Genomic DNA, 26,655 nt, shown 5'->3' on the forward strand with positions numbered 1-26,655 from the left:
CATAAATGATGCAACTAACAATGTAATCACAGTGTTGGAGTAGCCCTGTGGTCGAAGTGTTTGCTCATCATGCTAAAGTCCTGGGTTTGATTATAATGTATGAAGCTCATTCTGGTGTCCCCTGACATGATATTGCTGGATTGTTTCTAAAAGTGCATAAAACAATAGTCAGTCCCACAGCTCTTCGACAGCATGGCTTTCTGTGAAACGAAGGGTTTGGGGGCTCCTAGTATTTCCTGCTTGGACCATGATAAAATCATAAAACTAAACTTTCTTAAAAATATGACATTGTTGCCAAGCTTGTTTAGGATGGCTGACAGTAAAAGTAGAAGACAATGGTGATAAGGATTGACAAATAGTTCACACAGGGATTAGCATCTGGCTGTATTATTAATGGTGACTGTATGAATGAAGTGTACCGAATTCTCCATAAAAATCACTATGGTCCAATAGCGCCCCCTGACCAACATCTGGATCAGTATGGAAGTAATCTTTATAAAATAAGGGTCCCTTATGAAGACCGAAAATGTCACGACAGTCCATATTTTCTTGTGTTTATTACAGAAAACCACAGCGCAGAATTGTTATATAATTGCCTGTTGCCTGAACTACTTGTTGATCTCTGCAAACCTATTTAACTTGTGTATGTTTTTTTCTAAGCGCCCAGGGTGCTTATTGAGATGAATACTCACATTAATGTGGCATTGCTTTGTTTGAACTTTTTTTTAAATAAGTGTTACTTAGGACAACGGATTGTCATGAATTAGATACCATGATAGATTTCATTGTAGTCGTTATTCAGGACAGAGTTAGAATATGTAGATCGATGCTCATGATGTCAATCACTGGATTGTCTGGTCCAGACTCGATTATTTACAGACTGCCATCATATAGCTGTAATATTGCTCAATGTGACATTAAACTACTACTAAACTACAAACAAACAACTACTATAATGGATAGATTCATAAACAAGTAAATTTAACATTATGCCTTAATATATTGAACATGGTTTTCAAAACAGTGGGTTGAACCTCAGACAACATGTTGTATGTGTTTGTGTGTTTACTTTCAGAGTTTAAAATAGAATCTAAACACATCAGAGAGCACTTGTGATTCTGTAAAACAGCTGTATGTTAAATGTATCGTTTAAACAGATCTCTACAATGCCATTGACTTATGTGTGATGTATACAGTTTCACCTCACAGTTTCACTTGTAGAATTATGAAAAACCTGTTATTGTGTTCCGTTTGATTAGTTTCCATGACAACCATGGAAATATTCCAGTCTCACTTGGTCTTGGCGGAATTGTCAGCTGCACTTTTTTCATGTTTTGAAAATAATTTGTTGTACAATATTGGTAGCTGGAGCTGGTGAGAACAGTTCTGTCAATTGTTGACACCATTTGGATTCTTGGAACCGCCTCCTTGGTGTAGTGGGTAGAGCGTCTGCCTGGAGTGTGGAGAGTCAGTGGGTTCAATTCCCGTTAAATGATGGTATTTGTTGTTACCCTGCCTGGCGCTCGGCATTATCGGAATAAAACAAGGACTGGTGGGCTCGGAGTCAGTATACTGTATCTGAGTGGGGTATCAATGCTAAGTTGTCTTATACACAGAGATAGTTATTTGTCTTCTTTCAGCTGAATCATCGGTTTCTTTTCATCATATGAAATTACCATTTGGCCTTCTGGAGGAACATACAGTGTTTTTATACAAACTTTTCATTAGAAAATAATGAAGTCTCAGACATATAAGAATGGGTCTGTGTCTTAAGTATACTATATTGCCAAAGATACATGGAAGTTTGACACATCATAAGACAGAATTGATGCTTAACTTATTCCGGATGTATATGTGACTGTTATTACTCATATTTAAAATTAAACCCTATTGGATTCCGGGTTTGAATTGGGCCCTAACAACCTATTCTGGTCGTAAGAGGCGACTTAATGGATTAAGTGGTCGGACTTGTTGATGGCGCGCCAACATACACCAACAGTGTTGTTGCTCATAATATCAATCACTGTCTATGTTATTTACAGGCAGCCGTCATAGCGGGAGTATTTGTGGAGTGCGACATTATACAAACACATATTTACATGTCAGTTTATGTTTCTTGACTTTTTATCAGTTTGTCCTTTTGACCTACTGACATTAAGAACTATCATTCCGCTGATCGAGCTATCGAGTGGGACATGACTTCCCTGTTAGCTGAATAATTAATCACCATTATGGAGACCTCTTGCTTCGTTGGATACATGGAGGAATCGACGATATAAAAGAATTAACGTTGTGTGGAACCACGGCGTATGGCGGGGTCTGGGATGGAAGCCAGACGTAGCGACACAGGTGATCATATTCACTGCCATCATCTGCCTGATGACACAGGTGATCATATTCACTGCCATCATCTGCCTGATGACACAGGTGATCATATTCACTGCCATCATCTGCCTGATGACACAGGTGATCATATTCACTGCCATCATCTGCCTGATGACACAGGTGATCATATTCACTGCCATCATCTGCCTGATGACACAGGTGATCATATTCACTGCCATCATCTGCCTGATGACACAGGTGATTATATTCACTGCCATCATCTGCCTGATGACACAGGTGATTATATTCACTGCCATCATCTGCCTGATGACACAGGTGATCATATTCACTGCCATCATCTGCCTGATGACACAGGTGATCATATTCACTGCCATCATCTGCCTGATGACACAGGTGATCATATTCACTGCCATCATCTGCCTGATGACACAGGTGATCATATTCACTGCCATCATCTGCCTGATGACACAGGTGATCATATTCACTGCCATCATCTGCCTGATGACACAGGTGATCATATTCACTGCCATCATCTGCCTGATGACACAGGTGATTATATTCACTGCCATCATCTGCCTGATGACACAGGTGATCATATTCACTGCCATCATCTGCCTGATGACACAGGTGATCATATTCACTGCCATCATCTGCCTGATGACACAGGTGATTATATTCACTGCCATCATCTGCCTGATGACACAGGTGATCATATTCACTGCCATCATCTGCCTGAAGACACAGGTGATCATATTCACTGCCATCATCTGCCTGATGACACAGGTGATCATATTCACTGCCATCATCTGCCTGAAGACACAGGTGATCATATTCACTGCCATCATCTGCCTGATGACACAGGTGATCATATTCACTGCCATCATCTGCCTGATGACACAGGTGATCATATTCACTGCCATCATCTGCCTGATGACACAGGTGATCATATTCACTGCCATCATCTGCCTGATGACACAGGTGATCATATTCACTGCCATCATCTGCCTGATGACACAGGTGATCATATTCACTGCCATCATCTGCCTGATGACACAGGTGATCATATTCACTGCCATCATCTGCCTGAAGACACAGGTGATCATATTCACTGCCATCATCTGCCTGATGACACAGGTGATCATATTCACTGCCATCATCTGCCTGATGACACAGGTGATCATATTCACTGCCATCATCTGCCTGATGACACAGGTGATCATATTCACTGCCATCATCTGCCTGATGACACAGGTGATTATATTCACTGCCATCATCTGCCTGATGACACAGGTGATCATATTCACTGCCATCATCTGCCTGATGACACAGGTGATTATATTCACTGCCATCATCTGCCTGATGACACAGGTGATCATATTCACTGCCATCATCTGCCTGATGACACAGGTGATTATATTCACTGCCATCATCTGCCTGATGACACAGGTGATCATATTCACTGCCATCATCTGCCTGATGACACAGGTGATCATATTCACTGCCATCATCTGCCTGATGACACAGGTGATCATATTCACTGCCATCATCTGCCTGATGACACAGGTGATCATATTCACTGCCATCATCTGCCTGATGACACAGGTGATTATATTCACTGCCATCATCTGCCTGATGACACAGGTGATTATATTCACTGCCATCATCTGCCTGATGACACAGGTGATCATATTCACTGCCATCATCTGCCTGATGACACAGGTGATCATATTCACTGCCATCATCTGCCTGATGACACAGGTGATTATATTCACTGCCATCATCTGCCTGATGACACAGGTGATCATATTCACTGCCATCATCTGCCTGATGACACAGGTGATTATATTCACTGCCATCATCTGCCTGATGACACAGGTGATCATATTCACTGCCATCATCTGCCTGATGACACAGGTGATCATATTCACTGCCATCATCTGCCTGATGACACAGGTGATTATATTCACTGCCATCATCTGCCTGATGACACAGGTGATCATATTCACTGCCATCATCTGCCTGATGACACAGGTGATTATATTCACTGCCATCATCTGCCTGATGACACAGGTGATCATATTCACTGCCATCATCTGCCTGATGACACAGGTGATCATATTCACTGCCATCATCTGCCTGATGACACAGGTGATTATATTCACTGCCATCATCTGCCTGATGACACAGGTGATCATATTCACTGCCATCATCTGCCTGATGACACAGGTGATCATATTCACTGCCATCATCTGCCTGATGACACAGGTGATCATATTCACTGCCATCATCTGCCTGATGACACAGGTGATCATATTCACTGCCATCATCTGCCTGATGACACAGGTGATCATATTCACTGCCATCATCTGCCTGATGACACAGGTGATCATATTCACTGCCATCATCTGCCTGATGACACAGGTGATCATATTCACTGCCATCATCTGCCTGAAGCAGGATAATTGTTCAGGTGACATACCTGCTTACAAATGAGCTACGAAGTTGGTATATGACGTCAATTATCTAATTTCAGTATAGGTGTTCAAGGTATTCTTCGCTGCTAATGGATGGAAGATATCTGACAATAATTATTGACTCCAGTGAGCTTTAATAGGGAAATATGAAAATTTGAAGAATTTGTTTGTTGATTAATGTGTCTTTTTGTTGTTGTTTAGTGCTGCACTCAGGAATATTCTAGCTTTTAATAGTGGCCTGTTAATAATTTAGTGTGGACCAGACAAAACAGTGATTGATATCATGAGCAACCTCCTACACCACCTGGGTATGATGACATGCATTCAAAATCCTAACCACCCAATCCATTAGATCGCCTTTTACATGCATTTTGGTTGCTTGGAAACATGAAATGTCAATGCTAGAGAACAATTAGTCGCAAATATCCAAAACAGATTCCATTTGGTGTAAAGGCAAAATAAATAGGAAAATTGTTTGAATGGATCACTGAAAATCAGTGATGACACCAGGTGTTCGTGACAAGGGTCTAGTGACAGTACGAGCAACCAGGGGGGGGAGGTGAAATGGACACAAGACTGCGGACAGTGTCAAAAAATAGTCATTTATCCTTGGAAATAGGTTAGAATCGTCTGTGTTAGGAAATTTTATGCAATATTATTGTGAGAGATAACTGTCAGGATAGGGCGTTCAGTCTCAGGGACTTGGTTGATGCATGTCAACGTATCCCAATTGGTTGGGAAAAAATCAATCAATCACTGGATTGTTTGGTCCAGATGCCATTATTTAAACGGCTTTAAACATACAAACAAACAAGCAAATAGGTTAGAATCTTCTGTGTCAGGAAATTTGATGCAATATTATTGTGAGAGACGACTGTCAGGATAGGGCGTTCAGGCTGAGAGACTTGGTTGATGCATGTCAACGTATCCCAATTGTGTGGGAAAATATCAATCACTCACTGGATTGTTTGGTCCAGACTTCATTATTTAAAGGGCTTTAAACATACAAACAAACAAACATCAACAACATGAGGTGGAGCAACAAAGATGTTTATTGCAAGTCAGGTCTGCCATGTGTGTTGTGACACGGGAACGAGCCGATATTGCTCCGTGTCACGATCTGACCAGCTGCAGTCAGCGTTTACATAAAAACACAGCCCCAAGAATGGCTCTCATTTCTATTTTGAGAGCGAAGTTGTCTGATTGGTATAATCTCACCTTTCTAGACCAGTTACAAATGTCCTTTCCCAGTGTATTCAGGTTCCTCTGTATGGGCAAGACCCGGGCCTAAGAAGGCTACCAGTGTTTCAATTACATTTCCAAAGGGAAAACCTTGTCTTTGAAATTCATCCTATTGGTCTGTAGATTTATTGACTTCTCTAGAACGCCTGAAATAGAAAACCAATTGGCTGAATTCTGACAATGTTTGCCAAGGTGGTTTTTTCCCCAAATGTTGGCTTCATTGAGTGGGTGTATTGATGCTGGAGCTATGATTGTGATGTAATGTATATAATCTACTGAATGGATGTAGCTGCTGGGGCGGAGGATGCCGAGGGGCATCGTCTCGTAACGCCATCCTGCGTCATTGGGTATAGACCGACTCACCTCCATTGATCCTTGTGTCTAAAAAGGAAACATAATTGTGAATGTTTCTGAATGTGGATTTTGAATTAATGAGCAGCTACAACTTGTTGATGAAAGGTTTGAGTTGGAATGGATACTAGGGGATAATGAAGTTATTCTGGGGCCGAACTCCTGCTGTGTGGATTGTGGGACAGAAAGAGGTGAGGTGAGGTGAAATGGGGTTTAACGCCACGTCCAAGATTATTGCACTTATATAGCGACGTGCATGTACATGTGTGTGTGTGTGTGTGGCTGCTTGTACTAGTCCGGACTGATGCCGATTTATAGTGCTAGCCCATTGAGATACCATGCCGCAGTTTAACATGAATACCCCACTCAGACACAGTATACTGACTCCGAGCCGACCAGTCCTTGTTTTAGCCCCTTAATGCCGAGTGCCAGACAGGGTAACAACAAATACCATCTTTTAACGTCTTTTGGTATGATGCGGCCGGGGATCGAACCCCAGACCCTCCGCTCTCCGGGCGGACGCTCTACCACGGAGGCAGTCCGGGACAGAACGAAACTCCCAGTAGGTGTTATATGCGCCCCCTCTACATAGTTCTATTATTTGTGGAAATGTGTGCACTATACTCAGTTAATATGTACTTCAAAGACTTTTACACTATGCTTGTCATAACAGGCTACTAACGGGATTGGGTGGTCAGACTCGCTGACTTGGTTGATGCATGTCATCGTATCCCAATGCTCATCGATGCTCATGGTGTCAATCACTGGATGGTCTGGTCGAGACTCAATTATTAACAGACCGCAGTCATATAGCTGTAATATTGCTGAGTGCGGCGTTAAACAACAAACAAACACAACTTTTACAATGCAGTAATTTAGTGTGAGGTTTTCATACCATAACACATTCTAGCAAGTGGATGTTGGTAGTCACAAGGTAACTAGTCTTCTCATTTCTGTGTATCATACATAATTATTTAATTAAATACAGGAGTGCTCTTTAGTTAAACATGCAAGAATTGTCTTCCCATTCTGTTGCCTAGTGACAGATTTATTTTCATGCTGTAATGAAAAAGATAAAAAAATATTGTTCATTGGAGATTTCAGTCAGTTTGGCATTAACCTTTTTGCACCTGTGGTTAGACTGACCAATCACTGCCAAGTCTGTTTCCGCCCTTCATAATTGAAATGATGATCTTGATGATGTTATCTTATGCTGGGTAAAGTAGAGATCAATAAGCTTTCAGGTTTTTCTCGAGAGAATATTGTCCGATATTAGCTTGTCCTCAGCTGGGGAAGTAGTGCAGCATTATTTTGTTGCCAAGTTGCGTGCTGCTGTCTCAAGGAAGGTTGCATGTCTATATTTAAGATCTTGCTTTGCCGTTTGTCACTGATAGCATCAGGTTCAGGAATGCCTAGCCAACAGGGTTGGAGTGGTTGATGCTTGCAGTAATAGATGTATCTGGATGCCTCTGTGAACATGGGTGGTCCAGCGGTAGAAGGTGTCTAGTGTGGACATGGGTGGTCCGGTGGTAGAAGGTGTCTAGTGTGGACATGGGTGGTCCAGTGGTAGAAGGTGTCTCTGTGAACATGGGTGGTCCAGTGGTAGAAGATGTCTAGTGTGGACATGGGTGGTCCGGTGGTAGAAGGTGTCTAGTGTGGACATGGGTGGTCCAGTGGTAGAAGGTGCCTCTGTGAACACGGGTGGTCCAGCGGTAGAAGGTGTCTAGTGTGGACATGGGTGGTCCAGTGGTAGAAGGTGTCTCTGTGAACATGGGTGGTCCAGTGGTAGAAGGTGTCTAGTGTGGACATGGGTGGTCCAGCGGTAGAAGGTGTCTAGTGTGGACATGGGTGGTCCGGTGGTAGAAGGTGCCTCTGTGAACACGGGTGGTCCAGCGGTAGAAGGTGTCTAGTGTGGACATGGGTGGTCCAGTGGTAGAAGGTGTCTAGTGTGGACATGGGTGGTCCAGTGGTAGAAGGTGCCTCTGTGAACACGGGTGGTCCAGTGGTAGAAGGTGTCTCTGTGAACATGGGTGGTCCAGTGGTAGAAGGTGTCTAGTGTGGACATGGGTGGTCCAGCGGTAGAAGGTGTCTAGTGTGGACATGGGTGGTCCAGTGGTAGGTGTCACTGTGAACATGGGTGGTCCAGTGGTAGAAGGTGTCTAGTGTGGACATGGGTGGTCCAGTGGTAGAAGGTGTCTAGTGTGGACATGGGTGGTTCAGTGGTAGAAGGTGTCACTGTGAACATGGGTGGTCCAGTGGTAGAAGGTGTCTAGTGTGGACATGGGTGGTCCAGTGGTAGAAGGTTAGTGTGGACATGGGTGGTCCAGTGGTAGAAGGTGTCTAGTGTGGACATGGGTGGTCCAGCGGTAGAAGGTGTCTAGTGTGAACATGGGTGGTCCAGTGGTACAAGGTGTCTCTGTGAACACGGGTGGTCCAGTGGTAGAAGGTGTCTCTGTGAACATGGGTGGTCCAGTGGTAGAAGGTGTCTAGTGTGGATATGGGTGGTCCAGCGGTAGAAGGTGTCTAGTGTGGACATGGATGGTCCAGTGGTAGAAGGTGTCTAGTGTGGACATGGGTGGTCCAGCAGTAGAAGGTGTCTAGTGTGAACATGGGTGGTCCAGCAGTAGAAGGTGTCCACTGTGAACATATGAAGTTATAAATGCAAAAACGGCTGTGCACACTTTCAAACCATTTCGTATGTTATGTCAATTTTTGAATGAAAGTTTTACAGTGCCCATATAAGGCAGCATGTGAGGGTCATAGACCAAGAAGCTAGCTGCAACCATCAGTTCCAACAATCTGTTCAACACAAATCAATTTAAAACAAGTTGAAATTCAATTAGATGGTTTTTTTCAGAGAATCATTTTAGGCCGGTTTAGACCTTGATCCTATCTCCTATTGAATGATGATATCAGATTTGGATGCAAGCCTGATTCCATGGTGTGACTTTCCTTTGGCTCTTAGTGAAGCACATGATAGATACCAGCACTGGTTTATGATCAACCAAATCCATGGATTTCTGCAGGAATTTGCAGATGGAGGCTATGGATGTGTTACTGTCTTGGAGCCCCTTCCTGCAGTGTGATGTTAGCATGAGGGTAATCATAACGCCCATAATTTGAAACTTATAATAGTTGTATCACTAAGATCGCTAACTCCTATACTTTAGCATAGGCTTTTGACAGGCATAGCACTAAGATGGCTTGTGGAACATTAAGACCCTTTGGTTCTATTCTACATGGTAATCTTAGCACTAAGGTGATTGTAACTCCCATACTTTAGCATAGGCTGCCGACAGGCATAGCACTAAGATGGCTTGTGGAACATTAAGACCCTTTGGTTCTATTCTACATGGTAATCTTAGCACTAAGGTGATTGTAACTCCCATACTTTAGCATAGGCTGCCGACAGTCATAGCACTACGATCACTTGTGGAATATCAAGACATAGGGTTCCATTCTACAAAGTGATCTTAGTGCGACAGTAATTATACCTCCCATACTTTAGCATAGGCTTATGACAGATGTAGTGCTAAGATCCCTTGTGGAACATTAAGACTCTTGGTTCCATTATGCAAAGCGATCTTCACGCTAAGGTAATCATAAGTTTCATAATTTGGAGTACATTTACAACATTTGTATCGCTAAGATCGCTTGTGGAACATTAAAACGCTTGATTCCATTCTACAAAGCGATCTTAGCGCTAAGGTGACCATAACACCCATACTTAAGCAGAGGCTTACTAGTCATAACGCTAAGGTCACTTGTGCAACAAAAGCCCTAGGCTCCTTTCCACAAAGCGATCTTCGCACTGATCTAATCGTAACTCCCTTAATTTGATTTATCATATAATGGGTAGGTTTCTCGGCAGGATAAAGCCAACGGATAAAAACGATATCCGTTGGGGTCATATGCGGATAAAGATGCAAATATCAAAGGTCACGTAGGGACTACTTTCACTGTTTATATACAAACACGGCGTCGCACTCGTCATTCGGCGATCGAGTCAGAATTAACCATCGGGAATCTGGATAAACTACAGGGATAATTGCTATCATTATCAAAAGAACAGTCTAACATACTGAAAATCTGTGTCTAACTGTGACGTAGCTAAGGCATTTTATAAGTTTTGGCAACTTTGGAGATATACATTTCGAAACAATTTGGCGAGGGCACGAGACCTAGCCAAGCGGGATCAGTAGCCATATCTGTGCTTGTAGACCTCTGCGGCTTGAAACCTCCTCCACAAATTAGTTGGATTTGGCGGAAATATGTTTGAATTGTTACCTTGTTTCGTTTTGTCGCTGTGTGTACATCTGACAACACTTCTTATCGTTATGACAGGACAGACCGACTGTCAACAACATCTGACCGTGGCCGTGACGTCTCATAGACTAGGGTTAGAGTAGTTTCCCTTTGACAAAGGGCAGTTACTCTAGCGGACAGACCGATGGATTGCCGCGACAGACAATTAAAAACAATTGTTGTTTTGCGTATATGTTGCTTGGCCACTGTATAAGAAACATATTCCAGTTGGAACTATATTGGCTACTGTCACTGTCCGACTGACACATCACTTACCCTGTGACGTAATAAATATTAATGCGCGCATTCCAGGAAAACTCGCAATGTTTCGGTAATGTTTGTGAGTGAGGGAAAGCGATTTTGAAGCACAGAATTAAAGAATGACATTATATGATAAAGAGGTTATCACGCTTGTGTGTTTGGGGATGGTAAATATCCTGTATTAGGAATAAACACTATGTATTTAGCTCGCCAAGGCTCGCTAAATACAATGTTTATTCCTAATGCAGGATATTTACCATCCCCAAACACACTCGCGTGATAACCTCTATGTATACTTACAACAGTTGCATCGCTAAGATTGTACCTTCTGCACTTGAAGGGCATCTACTTGCCTGTTGTGAACCGTCTGGAGATCTGGTTTGAATTAATGCCTAAATTTGTAATAACTCTTACATTCAACATCTTTCATGTTTTGATTGTGTGATGTTTAGATTGTTGAAGCATTGAATTTGGTTTCATGTTTTGAGTTTGTGAGGTTTAATTTTCTGTGGCTGTTTTCATACTTGAATGTAAGCTACTCCTGAGGTATTTGTTCTGATTAATTGTCCTGCACCCATTTAGAGCACTATGTTTCTCGTACACACAGTTTTGAAGTGGCCGAGGGCTGTCATTTAATTGTTTTACAGCAAGGAGGAGTAGCTTGTGCTTGGAGCATTTGGTGATCAAGGTGGGGACTTCGGTTCTTCACATGGGTTCAGTGTGTGAAGTCCATTCTTGCTGTCACTGTTGCAGCGTGGGTGGAATAGTGCTAAAAGCAGCTTGAAGCTAATCTCACTCATCGTTTATAAGTGCAATAATCTTGGACGCGAGGTTAAACCCAATTTCACCTCACCTTTGGTATGATGTGGCTGGGGATCGAACCCCTGACCTTCCTTTTTCCGGGCAGATGCTCTCCCATGGACCACGGAGGCAGTCCATTCATGATTTAGAACAAGATACACACATGTACATTTCATTGGATGAACATTAGATGACATCAGACCAACCTCTGATCTTTATATTTTCCGTGGACAGAATACATTTCATCGCACTTAAAAGGTGATAAATCAAAAGAAATAATTAAATTAGATAAATTTAATCAGTTTAGTTAGATAAGTAAAATAACTTAAATTAGATAATTAAAAATATCAAATTAGATAAAATAAATAAAATGTTGGATGAATGAATGGATGAATGAATGAAAATAAATTATCAAATTATATAAATTATATAAATTATATCAGTTTATTTAGATAAGTAAATTAGATAATTAAAAATATTAAATTAGATAAAATAATAAATATGTTGAATGAATGAATGAATTGAAGAATGAATAAATGAAAAATGGATGGATGGATGAATGAAAGTAAGTTGGCTACTCAGGACAGTGAGCATTGTGTGACTGAGATGCTTGTCCCCCCCATGCTCTGCCATGTAAGGTCACTGCTGTCCACGACCCTCGTGGGGGTTTGTTCAAGGACTCCGTGTGACAAGTGTTCCTCTCTGATCTTGTGTTGGCTCTGCTGGTAGTGATGGTGTGCCTGAGCTGGGCCCAAGTAATGAGGGAATTATGTGTTGATTGATAGACTCTGCCAGCTGATTCCTTTAGGACCTGGGCTGTTTTTGTGTTTATTATTTGTCATTCCTTCATCTTTGATTGCAAATGGTTTCCAAAGGTTCTTGTATGATTTTATTTCAAGATGGATTACTTGACCTTGCTTAATTGTTTGTAAGAAGAACCATATGGGATGAGGTTGATTCTTGGAAAAATCGATTAACACTGGAAATACAGGAGTATGGAAGCAGGGGAATGTGGAAATACAGGAGTGTGGAAACATGGGAATGTGGAAATACAGGAGTGTGGAAACATGGGAATGTGGAAACATAGGAGTGTGGAAACAGGGGAATGTGGAAACATAGGAGTGTGGAAACAGGGGAATGTGGAAATATAGGAGTGTTGAAACAGGGGAATGTGGAAATATAGGAGTGTGGAAACGGGAATTTGGAAATACAGGAGTGTGGAAACAGGGGAATGTGGAAATATAGGAGTGTGGAAACAGGGGAATGTGGAAATATAGGAGTGTGGAAACAGGGGAATGTGGAAATATAGGAGTGTGGAAACAGGGGAATGTAGAAACATGGGAATGTGGAAATATAGGAGTGTGGAAACATGGGAATGTGGTGATATAGGAATGTGGAAACAGGGGAATGTGGAAACAGAGGAGTGTGGAAACAGGGGAATGTGGAAACACAAGAGTGTGGAAACATGGGAATGTGGAAATACAGGAGTGTGGAAACAGGGGAATGTGCAAATACAGGAGTGTGGAAACAGGGGGATGTGGAAACACAGGAGTTCGGAAACATGGGAATGTGGAAATATAGGAATGTGGAAACATGGAACATATAGGATTATAGGAATGTGGAAATATAGGAATTTGGAAGTATGGAAAAGCCAATATGTTGGCTATGATTCATCAGTTTCAAAGCTTTACAGAAAAAATGTGCCATTTGCAAAATAAATTATAATTTCAAATTCGAATTTGGGTACTGGTGTGCATTGTCTTTTTGGTTGCAAGGATCCTGCTAATTTAATACAATGTTGCCTGCAGATAACTCTCTATCAACCTGAAACTTCACACATGCTGAAAGTATATTTTACTGAGGAGTATCAATTTTGTATGAGTTTCATGTTTCTCAGCAACTGGCCTCGTTGGAATTGCAGGGCAGAATGGGCCTCATGCAACAGATGTTGAGAGGAGCTGACTGACATAGGGAATGGGTGGCTACTCCATGTGATCAGGGTGTGGCTCACTCACTCACTCATGCACGTACTCACTCACTCACTCACTCACTCACTCACACACTCACTCACTCACTCACGCACGCACGCACGCACTGGCTCGCTCGCTCACTCACTCACTCACTCACGCACTCTCACTCACTCGCTCGCTCACTCACTCACTCACTCACTCACTCACTCACTCACTCACTCACACACTCACTCACTCACTCACTCACTCACTCACGCACACGCACTCACTCACTCACTCACTCACTCACTGGCTCACTCACTCACTCACTCACTCACTCACTCACTCACACTCACTCACTCACTCACGCACGCACGCACGCACGCACGCACGCACTCACTCACTCACTCACTCAGTGGCTCACTCACTCACTCACTCACGCACTCACTCACTCACGCACTCACTCACTCACTCACGCACTCTCACTCACTCACTCACTCACGCATGCACTCTCACTCACTCACGCACTCTCACTCACTCACTCACTCACTCACTCACTCACTCACTCTCACTTACTCACTCACTCACTCACTCACATGATGTCATATTCAAGTTCCATAGAGAACAATACATATTAAATGATGTCATCCATTATTCTCCATGGCCTATATAGGTGTGATGGAGTATCTAAGGGCACTCAGTCTACTTCGAAGGTGTTTTTGGCTAATGACATAATCATGATGTCTTATGGCCAAGTACTAGACTGTCTGGTACCTAGAAATAATGTTCATCTGATGAATAGTGGGCTGTTACTAAACTTGTTCACTTCACTCACTCACTCTCTCACTCTCTCTCTATCTCTCTCTCTCTCTCTCTCTCTCTCTCTCTCTCTCTGTCACTCACTCACTCACTCACCCATTAGCAACTCACTCACTCACTCACTCACCCATTAGCAACTTACTCACTCACTCGGTTATTCCATACAGGATCTTCAAGAGAAAAGTGTTTAATTGTAGCATGGTATTAATCTTCTCTCTTTTTTTACTCGTGGTGTGACAGCATCAGTTCCCTTAAATAATTCATTGCAAGGACTGATTGCGGGTTGGTAGCTGACATTATTGTGTGTACATGAACACAACGTTGTGTCGTACGGCAAGTGTGTTGTGTGTAGCCTGTGACACTCCATTAGTCAAGTTAATCTGGTCATTAGGCCTGTTTATCGTCCTACTGTCAGTGGCTGGATTAGCTGTCGATTAATTGTCCCTTGCAGTCCTTGTGCCCACTGGAAGGCAGTGTTATTCCTTGAAGTGAACAGTAGAAGGCAAAACAGTTTGTGACTACTTGTTATGTAGCCTTCTGATTGGTCTGTATGAATATCATGATGTCATAATGTTTGTGATGCCATTTGCTTGTCACTAAACAATTGACTCTGTTTGCACTGTGAGTTACCATGCTGACAATCCAATGGTGAGAAGGCATAAGGTTATTCCTTGAAATAAAGAGTTGAATGCATAAGGTTATTCCTTGAAATTAAGAGTTGAAGGCATAAGGTTATTCCTTGAAATTAAGAGTTGAAGGCATAAGGTTATTCTTTGAAATAAAGAGTTGAAGGCATAAGGTTATTCTTTGAAATAAAGAGTTGAAGGCATAAGGTTATTCCTTGAGATAAAGAGTTGAATGCATAAGGTTATTCCTTGAGATAAAGAGTTGAAGGGAAAAGGTTATTCCTTCAAAGAGTTGAAGGCATAAGGTTGTTTTTGAAATAAAGAGTTGAATGCATAAGGTTATTCCTTGAGATAAAGAGTTGAAGGCATAAGGTTATTCCTTGAAATAAAGAGTTGAATGCATAAGGTTATTCCTTGAGATAAAGAGTTGAAGGCATAAGGTTATTCCTTGAAATAAAGAGTTGAATGCATAAGGTTATTCCTTGAAATAAAGAGTTGAATGCATAAGGTTATTCCTTGAGATAAAGAGTTGAAGGCATAAGGTTATTCCTTGAAATAAAGAGTTGAATGCATAAGGTTATTCCTTGAAATAAAGAGTTGAATGCATAAGGTTATTCCTTGAGATAAAGAGTTGAATGCATAAGGTTATTCCTTGAAATAAAGAGTTGAATGCATAAGGTTATTCCTTAAAATAAAGAATTGAAGGTGCCGACATAAGGTTATTCCCTGAAATAAAGAGTTGAAGGCATAAGGTTATTCCTTGAGATAAAGAGTTGAAGGCATAAGGTTATTCCTTGAAATAAAGAGTTGAATGCATAAGGTTATTCCTTTAGATAAAGAGTTGAAGGCATAAGGTTATTCCTTGAAATAAAGAGTTGAATGCATAAGGTTATTCCTTGAGATAAAGAGTTGAAGGCATAAGGTTATTCCTTAAAATAAAGAATTGAAGGTGCCGGCATAAGGTTATTCCCTGAAATAAAGAGTTGAAGGCATAAGGTTATTCCTTGAGATAAAGAGTTGAATGCATGAGGTTATTCCTTGAAATAAAGAGTTGAAGGCATAAGGTTATTCCTTGAGATAAAGAGTTGAATGCACAAGGTTATTGAGGATCAGTGGTTGCAATGTATGACCTGGCTGAATGCGTGTCAACATGCCCCAACAGCATGTATCACTGCCCAAGCTATCAAAGACAAGTGCCTGACCAAGTACCAATTATTTCAGGCTGTCCTGATATTGCTGTGATATTTCTAACTGGGGGGTAAAACAGTATGCACCCATTCATTCCTCATATGCCCCGCTATTGAAATCATTGCCTACCAGTCTTGTTGAGATCAATTTTAGCTTCAGGCTTGTGAAAAAGCTACAGATTTCTGATACACATGCCAAGCAGGCCGTGATTGAGCCATGCAGATTGTTTTGGGAAACTGTTTTATTTCAATAGCATCTTTCACTGTGGCACAGCAGCTTTTCTTTCTTCTTGCTAAAATAGACATATTGTTGGTGGCAATTACCGCATAAAAGTACGATCCTAAAGACTACTTTCAACCGGAAGTTGTTTCACAGTGAATGACCCATGGCCTAGGGCTGCATGTAGCGCTTAATGAGCTGTTTTTCAAATATCTATTTAAGGTATCTTTATGATTATTTATACCTTGTTGAGATTTGAATTATTGTGTTATGTTATTTGAACTTGGTACTTTCTGAAGTCTAAATGTCTGGCAAATATGGAGTAATTTGATTTGTTTTCATGAAAACATATCTTCATCTTCGGTTTTCAGAAAGCATCTTTGTTTAGGTTTGTAATGAGGAAATGAACAAAATGAGCTTTTATGAATAAAAAATGAAGAAAGAGGATTTGTGTATATTAGCTTCTCAGTATTGTGGCGCCCCATTTTTTGGGTGTGTTCGTGATTGCATGGCGTTTTTGGTTTTGTTTGAGAGTTTGGATTGTTTGGAATAGAGATGAGGAGTTGATCATGTGTGGGATTAACCAATTCATACATGCCATGGATGTCCCACCATAGCTACTAGGAATTATTAGTGCTTTGCCTCTGAGAAATACCAGATTCGTTGATATTGATGTACATGAACAGAAGCAGACGTTTTGTGATGACCTCTGCTGACTGATAATTATTCATTCTTTTCCACTACAGGGGTGTTGGGGTAGCCTAGTAGATAAAGTGTATTATCATATAATGGGTAGGTTTCTCGGCAGGATAAAGCCAACGGATAAAAATGATATCTGTTGGGGTCATATGCGGATAGAGATGCAAATATGAAAGGTCAAGTAGGGACTACTTTCAGTGTTTATAAACAAACATGGTGTCACCCTTGTCATTCGGCGATCGAGTCAGAATTAACCACCAGGAATATAGAGAAACTACAGAGATAATTGCTATCAGTATCAAAAGAACAGTCTAACATACTTAAAATAAGTTTCTATCTGTGACGTAGCTAAGGCATTTAACAAGTTTTGGCAACTTTGGAGACATAAATTGCGAAACAATTTTGCAAGGGCACGAGGCCTAGCCAAGCGTGATCAGTAGCCATATATGTGCTCGTAGACCTCTGCGGCTTAGAACCTTTTCCGCAAATTAAAAAAGTTGGATTTGGCCAAAATCTGTTTGAATTGTTACCTTGTTTCGTTTTGTCACTGTGTGTACATCTGACTGCACTTCGTAATGTTATGACAGGACAGACCGACTGTCAACAACGTCTGACCGTGGCCGTGACGTCTCATAGACTAGGGTTAGAGTAGCTTCCCTTTGACAAGGGGCAGTTACTCTAGTGGACAGACTGATGGATTGCCGCGAAAGGCAAATAAAAACAATTTGTGTAGGCAATTGTTGTTTTGCATGTATGTTGTTTCGCCACTGTATAAGAAACATGTTTCAGTTGGAACTATATTGGCTACTATCATTGTCCGGCTGACACATCACTTACCCTGTGACGTAATATATATTAATGCGCACATTCCAGGAAAACTTGCAATGTTTCGGTAATGTTTGTGAGAGAAGGAAAGCGATTTACAAGCACAGAATTAAAGCATGACATTATATGATAAAGAGGTAATCATGCTTGTGTGTTTGGGGATGGTAAATATCCTGTATTAGGAATAAACACTATGTATTCCTAATACAGGATATTTACCATCCCCAAACACACTCGTGTGATAACCTCCATTGCTCGCAATGCTTTACATCAGGGATGGTGCTATTCCACACATGATACAATGTTAATGGTTTCCCTCATCATCAGTTTGCTGGATTGGATGAAAACCATATTTACTCACTCTAAAATATCGCAGTGTGCAATTTGGATTTGCAGCACCGTGAGTGAAATTGTCCAAGCTTCTAATATGTTGGAGGGATGATCCTAAGAATAAGTGCTTGGCATTAATACTAATGGAAATGCCCAATGGGGATGATATGTTAGAATTTGTCGCTAGCATCTTATGCTTGTCGGAAAAGGCAACCAAATGGGTGGGCTGATCGTGTGACTTTGGAGAGTGTCATCATACCCGACTATGTGTACTGTTGCTCATAATATCAATCACTAGATTGTCTAGTCCAGACTCCATTATTCACATGCCACCATCATAAAGCTGGATATATTGTTCGTTGTTTAAAGACGCATTCAGCAATATTCCAGCTATATGACGGTGGTCTGTAAAATAATCGAGTCTGGACCAGACAACCTGGTGATTGACGTGAGCATCGATCCACACAATTGGGATACGATGACTTGCATCAACCAACCCGATCCCGTTAGTCGCCTCTTACAACAAGCATAGTCGCCTTTATGGCAAGCATGGGTCACTCAAGACCTATTCTAGGATCTTCACGGGTCTGGAATGCTGCTGAGATTGGTGTTAACAGACTAGTGGAATGAGATCTTTCCATTTGATTATGTGATTAATAGATTTCCTATTCATAAAGTGCCCTTGATTCCAGTCACAAGCTTGAGGTGCTGCTGGATGACGACACTACCACGAGGCGGAACCGTGACCGACATTATCTCAGCCAAGTCATCACGTGAGTTCACCATTTGTTCAGAAAACGTTACACAGACTATCTACCACTTCAATACGAGCATTTAGCTGTTCTGAGCTGTATGATCAATCAGCATTTCAATGTTGTGTCAGGCATTCTGGAAATAATCGGAGAGTACCATGTTCCTAATTTTTTTTTATAATGTTCAAAATAGAGTTTGATGTAAGTATCCCTTTTTAAGGCTTTGAACTGTCCTTATGGGTCATGCTGTTCCTCTCTGTTGTACTATGCACAGGTTGATATAACAATGCTAATGCAGGATTCAGATCTCAGACAGTCCTGATGGGCTTTGCAAGTGTAACACGACTAAAAAATATTGTCGTTAGCGTTAGGTGTGTCTCAATGTTTTTGTAAAGGTTTAACATAAATTGACAATGAAATTCCTCTTCACATAAAATCTGAATTTACTGGTAGTAATGAGAGCTCTAAAACTGTAGCAACCAAAAATAGACTCTTGTTCAGTCTTTTAGATTTTTATTTTTTTTTAATAAATATTTTGACTAAAAATGAATCTGTATTTTGTAAAGATAGGAGTGTTTGTCTTAAAATCTTTTAGAATCATTCAAACAATGCAGAAGCGGTCTTTGTTGTGAAGGGTACAATTCAAACCTAGCTTAGCAATGTATGGCGCTGGAGCAAGGAGTCTATTCCCCAATGTGATCAGCAGATTCTGGCATGACAAAGGGATGCAACTCTGTACAGCAAATTACAGAACCTTAGACAACTGGGCAAGCTGTTTTCCCTGTAGTGTTGTCAATATGGCTAAAGTATTGTTGAAAAAGACGTAAAATCCTTTGATGATGATAGCTCTTCTGTTTGGAACGCTGTGAGTTATTTCACAGTTCAGACTGCTCGGGACAACACAGCAGACACTAAAGTTGAGTTGAATGCATGAAACATACCTCTGGAGGTTCTACTGCCACCTTATCTCACAAAGTTCATCAAATTATTTCTCCAAGCACCCCCCCTCCCCCCCCCACAGGGCGACATATTTCTAAATTTGCGTGGAAAGTGCGGAACCTTTGTCTTGCTGTCTGTTGGGATGGCTAGGTAATTTTGTAATGGGAAAGCTGATTAAGAACATGAAACAATTTGCGGCTTTGTGATTCCGGTTTTATGAGGTATATTTGGGGAGTGGTGTCTTGATGGTGGTACAAGTTATTGCCATCTGTGTGTTGCACTGAGATAGAACCAGGGTGAATGAGGATTGTCTGGGAGTGTGAATATAACAAGTTATTACCATCTGAGTGTTGTGCTGAGATAGAACCAGGGTAAATGAGGATTGTCTGGGAGTGTGAATATAACAAGTTATTACCATCTGAGTGTTGTGCTGAGATAGAACCAGGGTGAATGAGGATTGTCTGGGAGTGTGAATATAACAAGTTATTACCATCTGAGTGTTGTGCTGAGATAGAACCAGGGTGTATGAGGATTGTCTGGGAGTGTGAATATAACAAGTTATTACCATCTGAGTGTTATGCTGAGATAGAACCAGGGTGTATGAGGATTGTCTTGGAGTGTGAATATAACAAGTTATTACCATCTGTGTGTTGTGCTGAGATAGAACCAATATGAGGATTTTCTGGGAATGTGGATGATATTACAAGTTATTACCATCTGTGTGTTATGCTGAGATAGAGGAGATTCTGCGAGTGTGGATGATATGACAAGTTATTACCATCTGTGTGTTATGCTGAGATAGAACCAGTGTGTATGAGGATTGTCTGGGAGTGTGGATGATATTACAAGTTATTACCATCTGAGTGTTATGCTGAGATAGAACCAGGGTGAATGAGGATTGTCTGGGAGTGTGAATATAACAAGTTATTACCATCTGAGTGTTGTGCTGAGATAGGACCAGGGTGTATGAGGATTGTCTGGGAGTGTGAATATAACAAGTTATTACCATCTGAGTGTTATGCTGAGATAGAACCAGGGTGAATGAGGATTGTCTGGGAGTGTGAATATAACAAGTTATTACCATCTGTGTGTTGTGCTGAGATAGAACCAATATGAGGATTTTCTACGAATGTGGATGATATGACAAGTTATTACCATCTGAGTGTTATGCTGAGATAGAACCAGGGTGTATGAGGATTGTCTTGGAGTTTGGATGATATTACAGGTTATTACCATCTGAGTGTTATGCTGAGATAGAACCAGGGTGAATGAGGATTGTCTGGGAGTGTGAATATAACAAGTTATTACCATCTGAGTGTTATGCTGAGATAGAACCAGGGTGAATGAGGATTGTCTGGGAGTGTGAATATAACAAGTTATTACCATCTGAGTGTTGTGCTGAGATAGAACCAATATGAGGATATTCTGGGAATGTGGATGATATGACAAGTTATTACCATTTGTGTGTTATGCTGAGATAGAGGAGATTCTGCGAGTGTGGATGATATGACAAGTTATTACCATCTGTGTGTTATGCTGAGATAGAACCAGGGTGAATGAGGATTGTCTGGGAGTGTGAATATAACAAGTTATTACCATCTGAGTGTTGTGCTGAGATAGAACCAGGGTGTATGAGGATTGTCTGGGAGTGTGAATATAACAAGTTATTACCATCTGAGTGTTGTGCTGAGATAGAACCAGGGTGAATGAGGATTGTCTGGGAGTGTGAATATAACAAGTTATTACCATCTGAGTGTTGTGCTGAGATAGAACCAGGGTGTATGAGGATTGTCTGGGAGTGTGAATATAACAAGTTATTACCATCTGAGTGTTGTGCTGAGATAGAACCAGGGTGAATGAGGATTGTCTTGGAGTGTGAATATAACAAGTTATTATACCATCTGTGTGTTGTGCTGAGAAAGAACCAATATGAGGATTTTCTGGGAATGTGGATGATATGACAAGTTATTACCATCTGTGTGTTATGCTGAGATAGAACCAGGGTGTATAAGGATTGTCTGGGAGTGTGGATGATATTACAAGTTATTACCATCTGAGTGTTAGGCTGAGATAGAACCAGGGTGAATGAGGATTGTCTGGGAGTGTGAATATAACAAGTTATTACCATCTGAGTGTTATGCTGAGATAGAACCAGGATGAATGAGGATTGTCTGGGAGTGTGAATATAACAAATTATTACCATCTGAGTGTTGTGCTGAGATAGAACCAGGGTGAATGAGGATTGTCTGGGAGTGTGAATATAACAAGTTATTACCATCTGAGTGTTGTGCTGAGATAGAACCAGGGTGAATGAGGATTGTCTGGGAGTGTGAATATAACAAGTTATTACCATCTGTGTGTTGTGCTGAGATAGAACCAATATGAGGATTTTCTGGGAATGTGGATGATATGACAAGTTATTACCATCTGTGTGTTATGCTGAGATAGAACCAGGGTGTATGAGGATTGTCTGCGAATGTGGATGATATTACAAGTTATTACCATCTGAGTGTTATGCTGAGATAGAACCAGGGTGAATGAGGATTGTCTGGGAGTGTGAATATAACAAGTTATTACCATCTGAGTGTTATGCTGAGATAGTACCAGGGTGAATGAGGATTGTCTGGGAGTGTGAATATAACAAGTTATTACCATCTGAGTGTTGTGCTGAGATAGAACCAGGGTGAATGAGGATTGTCTGGGAGTGTGAATATAACAAGTTATTACCATCTGAGTGTTGTGCTGAGATAGAACCAGGGTGAATGAGGATTGTCTGGGAGTGTGAATATAACAAGTTATTACCATCTGAGTGTTATGCTGAGATAGAACCAGGGTGAATGAGGATTGTCTGGGAGTGTGAATATAACAAGTTATTACCATCTGAGTGTTGTGCTGAGATAGAACCAGGGTGAATGAGGATTGTCTGGGAGTGTGAATATAACAAGTTATTACCATCTGAGTGTTATGCTGAGATAGAACCAGGGTGTATGAGGATTGTCTTGGAGTGTGAATATAACAAGTTATTACCATCTGTGTGTTGTGCTGAGATAGAACCAATATGAGGATTTTCTGGGAATGTGGATGATATTACAAGTTATTACCATCTGTGTGTTATGCTGAGATAGAGGAGATTCTGCGAGTGTGGATGATATGACAAGTTATTACCATCTGTGTGTTATGCTGAGATAGAACCAGTGTGTATGAGGATTGTCTGGGAGTGTGGATGATATTACAAGTTATTACCATCTGAGTGTTATGCTGAGATAGAACCAGGGTGAATGAGGATTGTCTGGGAGTGTGAATATAACAAGTTATTACCATCTGAGTGTTGTGCTGAGATAGGACCAGGGTGTATGAGGATTGTCTGGGAGTGTGAATATAACAAGTTATTACCATCTGAGTGTTATGCTGAGATAGAACCAGGGTGAATGAGGATTGTCTGGGAGTGTGAATATAACAAGTTATTACCATCTGTGTGTTGTGCTGAGATAGAACCAATATGAGGATTTTCTAGGAATGTGGATGATATGACAAGTTATTACCATCTGAGTGTTATGCTGAGATAGAACCAGGGTGAATGAGGATTGTCTGGGAGTGTGAATATAACAAGTTATTACCATCTGAGTGTTATGCTGAGATAGAACCAGGGTGAATGAGGATTGTCTGGGAGTGTGAATATAACAAGTTATTACCATCTGAGTGTTGTGCTGAGATAGAACCAATATGAGGATATTCTGGGAATGTGGATGATATGACAAGTTATTACCATTTGTGTGTTATGCTGAGATAGAGGAGATTCTGCGAGTGTGGATGATATGACAAGTTATTACCATCTGTGTGTTATGCTGAGATAGAACCAGGGTGAATGAGGATTGTCTGGGAGTGTGAATATAACAAGTTATTACCATCTGAGTGTTGTGCTGAGATAGAACCAGGGTGAATGAGGATTGTCTGGGAGTGTGAATATAACAAGTTATTACCATCTGAGTGTTGTGCTGAGATAGAACCAGGGTGAATGAGGATTGTCTGGGAGTGTGAATATAACAAGTTATTACCATCTGAGTGTTATGCTGAGATAGAACCAGGGTGTATGAGGATTGTCTTGGAGTGTGAATATAACAAGTTATTACCATCTGAGTGTTATGCTGAGATAGAACCAATATGAGGATTTTCTGGGAATGTGGATGATATGACAAGTTATTACCATCTGTGTGTTATGCTGAGATAGAGGAGATTCTGCGAGTGTGGATGATATGACAAGTTATTACCATCTGTGTTTTATGCTGAGATAGAACCAGTGTGTATGAGGATTGTCTGGGAGTGTGGATGATATTACAAGTTACAGTGATCGCTCGCTATTGCGCTACCAATGGGGTCCAAATAATTGGTGGGCGTTATAGACGATGAGCCGTTTAACCGAGGCCGAGGCGGGGGAGCGCGCTCGGCAAATCTCAAATCATCAATAGGCCTATGTGTTTTATTATGGACCTAGATCTACCTGTAATATCATTCATTTATTAAATCTGTCATATTTCACAATGTCTGAAATACGTATTCCATTCTAATTTATCATTTTTTATCAATAAATTAAAAAATTATTCACTATTTCCCGCGATGTTATTGAAAATAAAATTCTCGGACACACATTTTGACAACGGGTCCGCATCGAACATGTCAAAGAGCAAAATAAAGACTATTTTAAGCAAATCTTTAAATATATTATACAAAGTGATAAATAAAATCAACAAAAATATATCTAAAAGTAATCAAACTTACATCTAAGTTATTATTTCCATCGTTTCGTGCGATCGCGTGTAATGTAAGTCAAATGACATCTCGGCTTTCGTCGCCTTGAATTCTCGGCTCGGACACAACGTTTAATGCAAAAATATATGCATGAAAAATATTTGTCACAGCTCGTAACCTAGCACGATACATTCGCGAAGTTCCATATTTTTAATATATATCGTGATTTCCTGCTTAAAACGTTCAGAATAACACGATTTAACCAAAAATCTTTCGCTAACTTCTGAAATTTATCAAACACGAGCTTTGTATCAAAGCTTGATTGGCTGCCTGAGGTCACGTGCTCAAAATTGACCAATCACGAAACTTGTAGCAGATTTCGGCAAGAAAGCGTCATTAGAAACAAATTTTAATCCAATGAAATCGCTTGTTATAACTACGGGGAAAAAACAGGCGATGTTACGAAAGCGCGATTACGAAATGAATGACCGCCATGTTGTGACAGCAACTACATGTGTGTGACAGTTTAGCCTTAAATTGGATTGCCCACTAATTAAGAATATAAACTTCACTTGTGGTTCTCTTTTATTGCATGCATGCGCTTCTAAGATCAAAGGATGTATAGTGTGAAAAGTTAACTAGTTGAACAATCGTATTTCCGGGACTTGCCGCGGATATTTTCAAACAGATTATTAGAACTCCATTCAGCGATAAACCGTTGATTATGCAATGAGAAGCGTTATGTGCAAATAAACAACGAACAACAATACAATCATGTCTGTGTAAAACTCTCAGTATTAAAAGTGTACATAAATTTTGGGAGCCATGCGTTACCGCGCGTAATAACCGAAGTAGCGCTTTATCGAAGAGCGCAATAGCGAGCGATCACTGTATTACCATCTGAGTGTTATGCTGAGATAGAACCAGGGTGAATGAGGATTGTCTGGGAGTGTGAATATAACAAGTTATTACCATCTGAGTGTTGTGCTGAGATAGAACCAGGGTGAATGAGGGTTGTCTGGGAGTGTGAATATAACAAGTTATTACCATCTGAGTGTTGTGCTGAGATAGAACCAGGGTGAATGAGGATTGTCTGGGAGTGTGAATATAACAAGTTATTACCATCTGTGTGTTGTGCTGAGATAGAACCAATATGAGGATTTTCTGGGAATGTGGATGATATGACAAGTTATTACCATCTGTGTGTTATGCTGAGATAGAACCAGGGTGTATGAGGATTGTCTGCGAGTGTGGATGACATTACAAGTTATTACCATCTGAGTGTTATGCTGAGATAGAACCAGGGTGAATGAGGATTGTCTGGGAGTGTGAATATAACAAGTTATTACCATCTGAGTGTTATGCTGAGATAGAACCAGGGTGAATGAGGATTGTCTGGGAGTGTGAATATAACAAGTTATTACCATCTGAGTCTTGTGCTGAGATAGAACCGGGGTGAATGAGGATTGTCTGGGAGTGTGAATATAACAAGTTATTACCATCTGAGTGTTATGCTGAGATAGAACCAGGGTGAATGAGGATTGTCTGGGAGTGTGAATATAACAAGTTATTACCATCTGTGTGTTGTGCTGAGATAGAACCAATATGAGGATTTTCTGGGAATGTGGATGATATGACAAGTTATTACCATCTGTGTGTTATGCTGAGATAGAACCAGGGTGTATGAGGATTGTCTGGGAGTGTGGATGATATTACAAGTTATTACCATCTGTGTGTTATGCTGAGATAGAACCAGGGTGAATGAGGATTGTCTGGGAGTGTG

At 40.9% G+C, this 26,655-nt stretch overlaps 1 protein-coding gene across 1 annotated transcript in view; it reads left to right on the forward strand.

Annotated features, from left to right (window-relative positions):
• LOC124139562 (IQCJ-SCHIP1 readthrough transcript protein-like) overlaps window positions 1-26,655 on the forward strand; it is a 301,810-nt gene that overhangs the window by 145,960 nt on the left and 129,195 nt on the right. Inside the window, exon 4 of the mRNA XM_048391185.1 lies at window positions 19,128-19,208. Coding sequence (XP_048247142.1) covers window positions 19,128-19,208 — 81 coding nt within the window. The remainder of the gene's footprint in view (window positions 1-19,127; window positions 19,209-26,655) is intronic.

This window comes from Haliotis rufescens, unplaced genomic scaffold, assembly GCF_023055435.1.
Source record: "Haliotis rufescens isolate VD_foot unplaced genomic scaffold, xgHalRufe1.0.p SCAF_9, whole genome shotgun sequence".
NCBI lineage: Eukaryota > Metazoa > Mollusca > Gastropoda > Lepetellida > Haliotidae > Haliotis > Haliotis rufescens.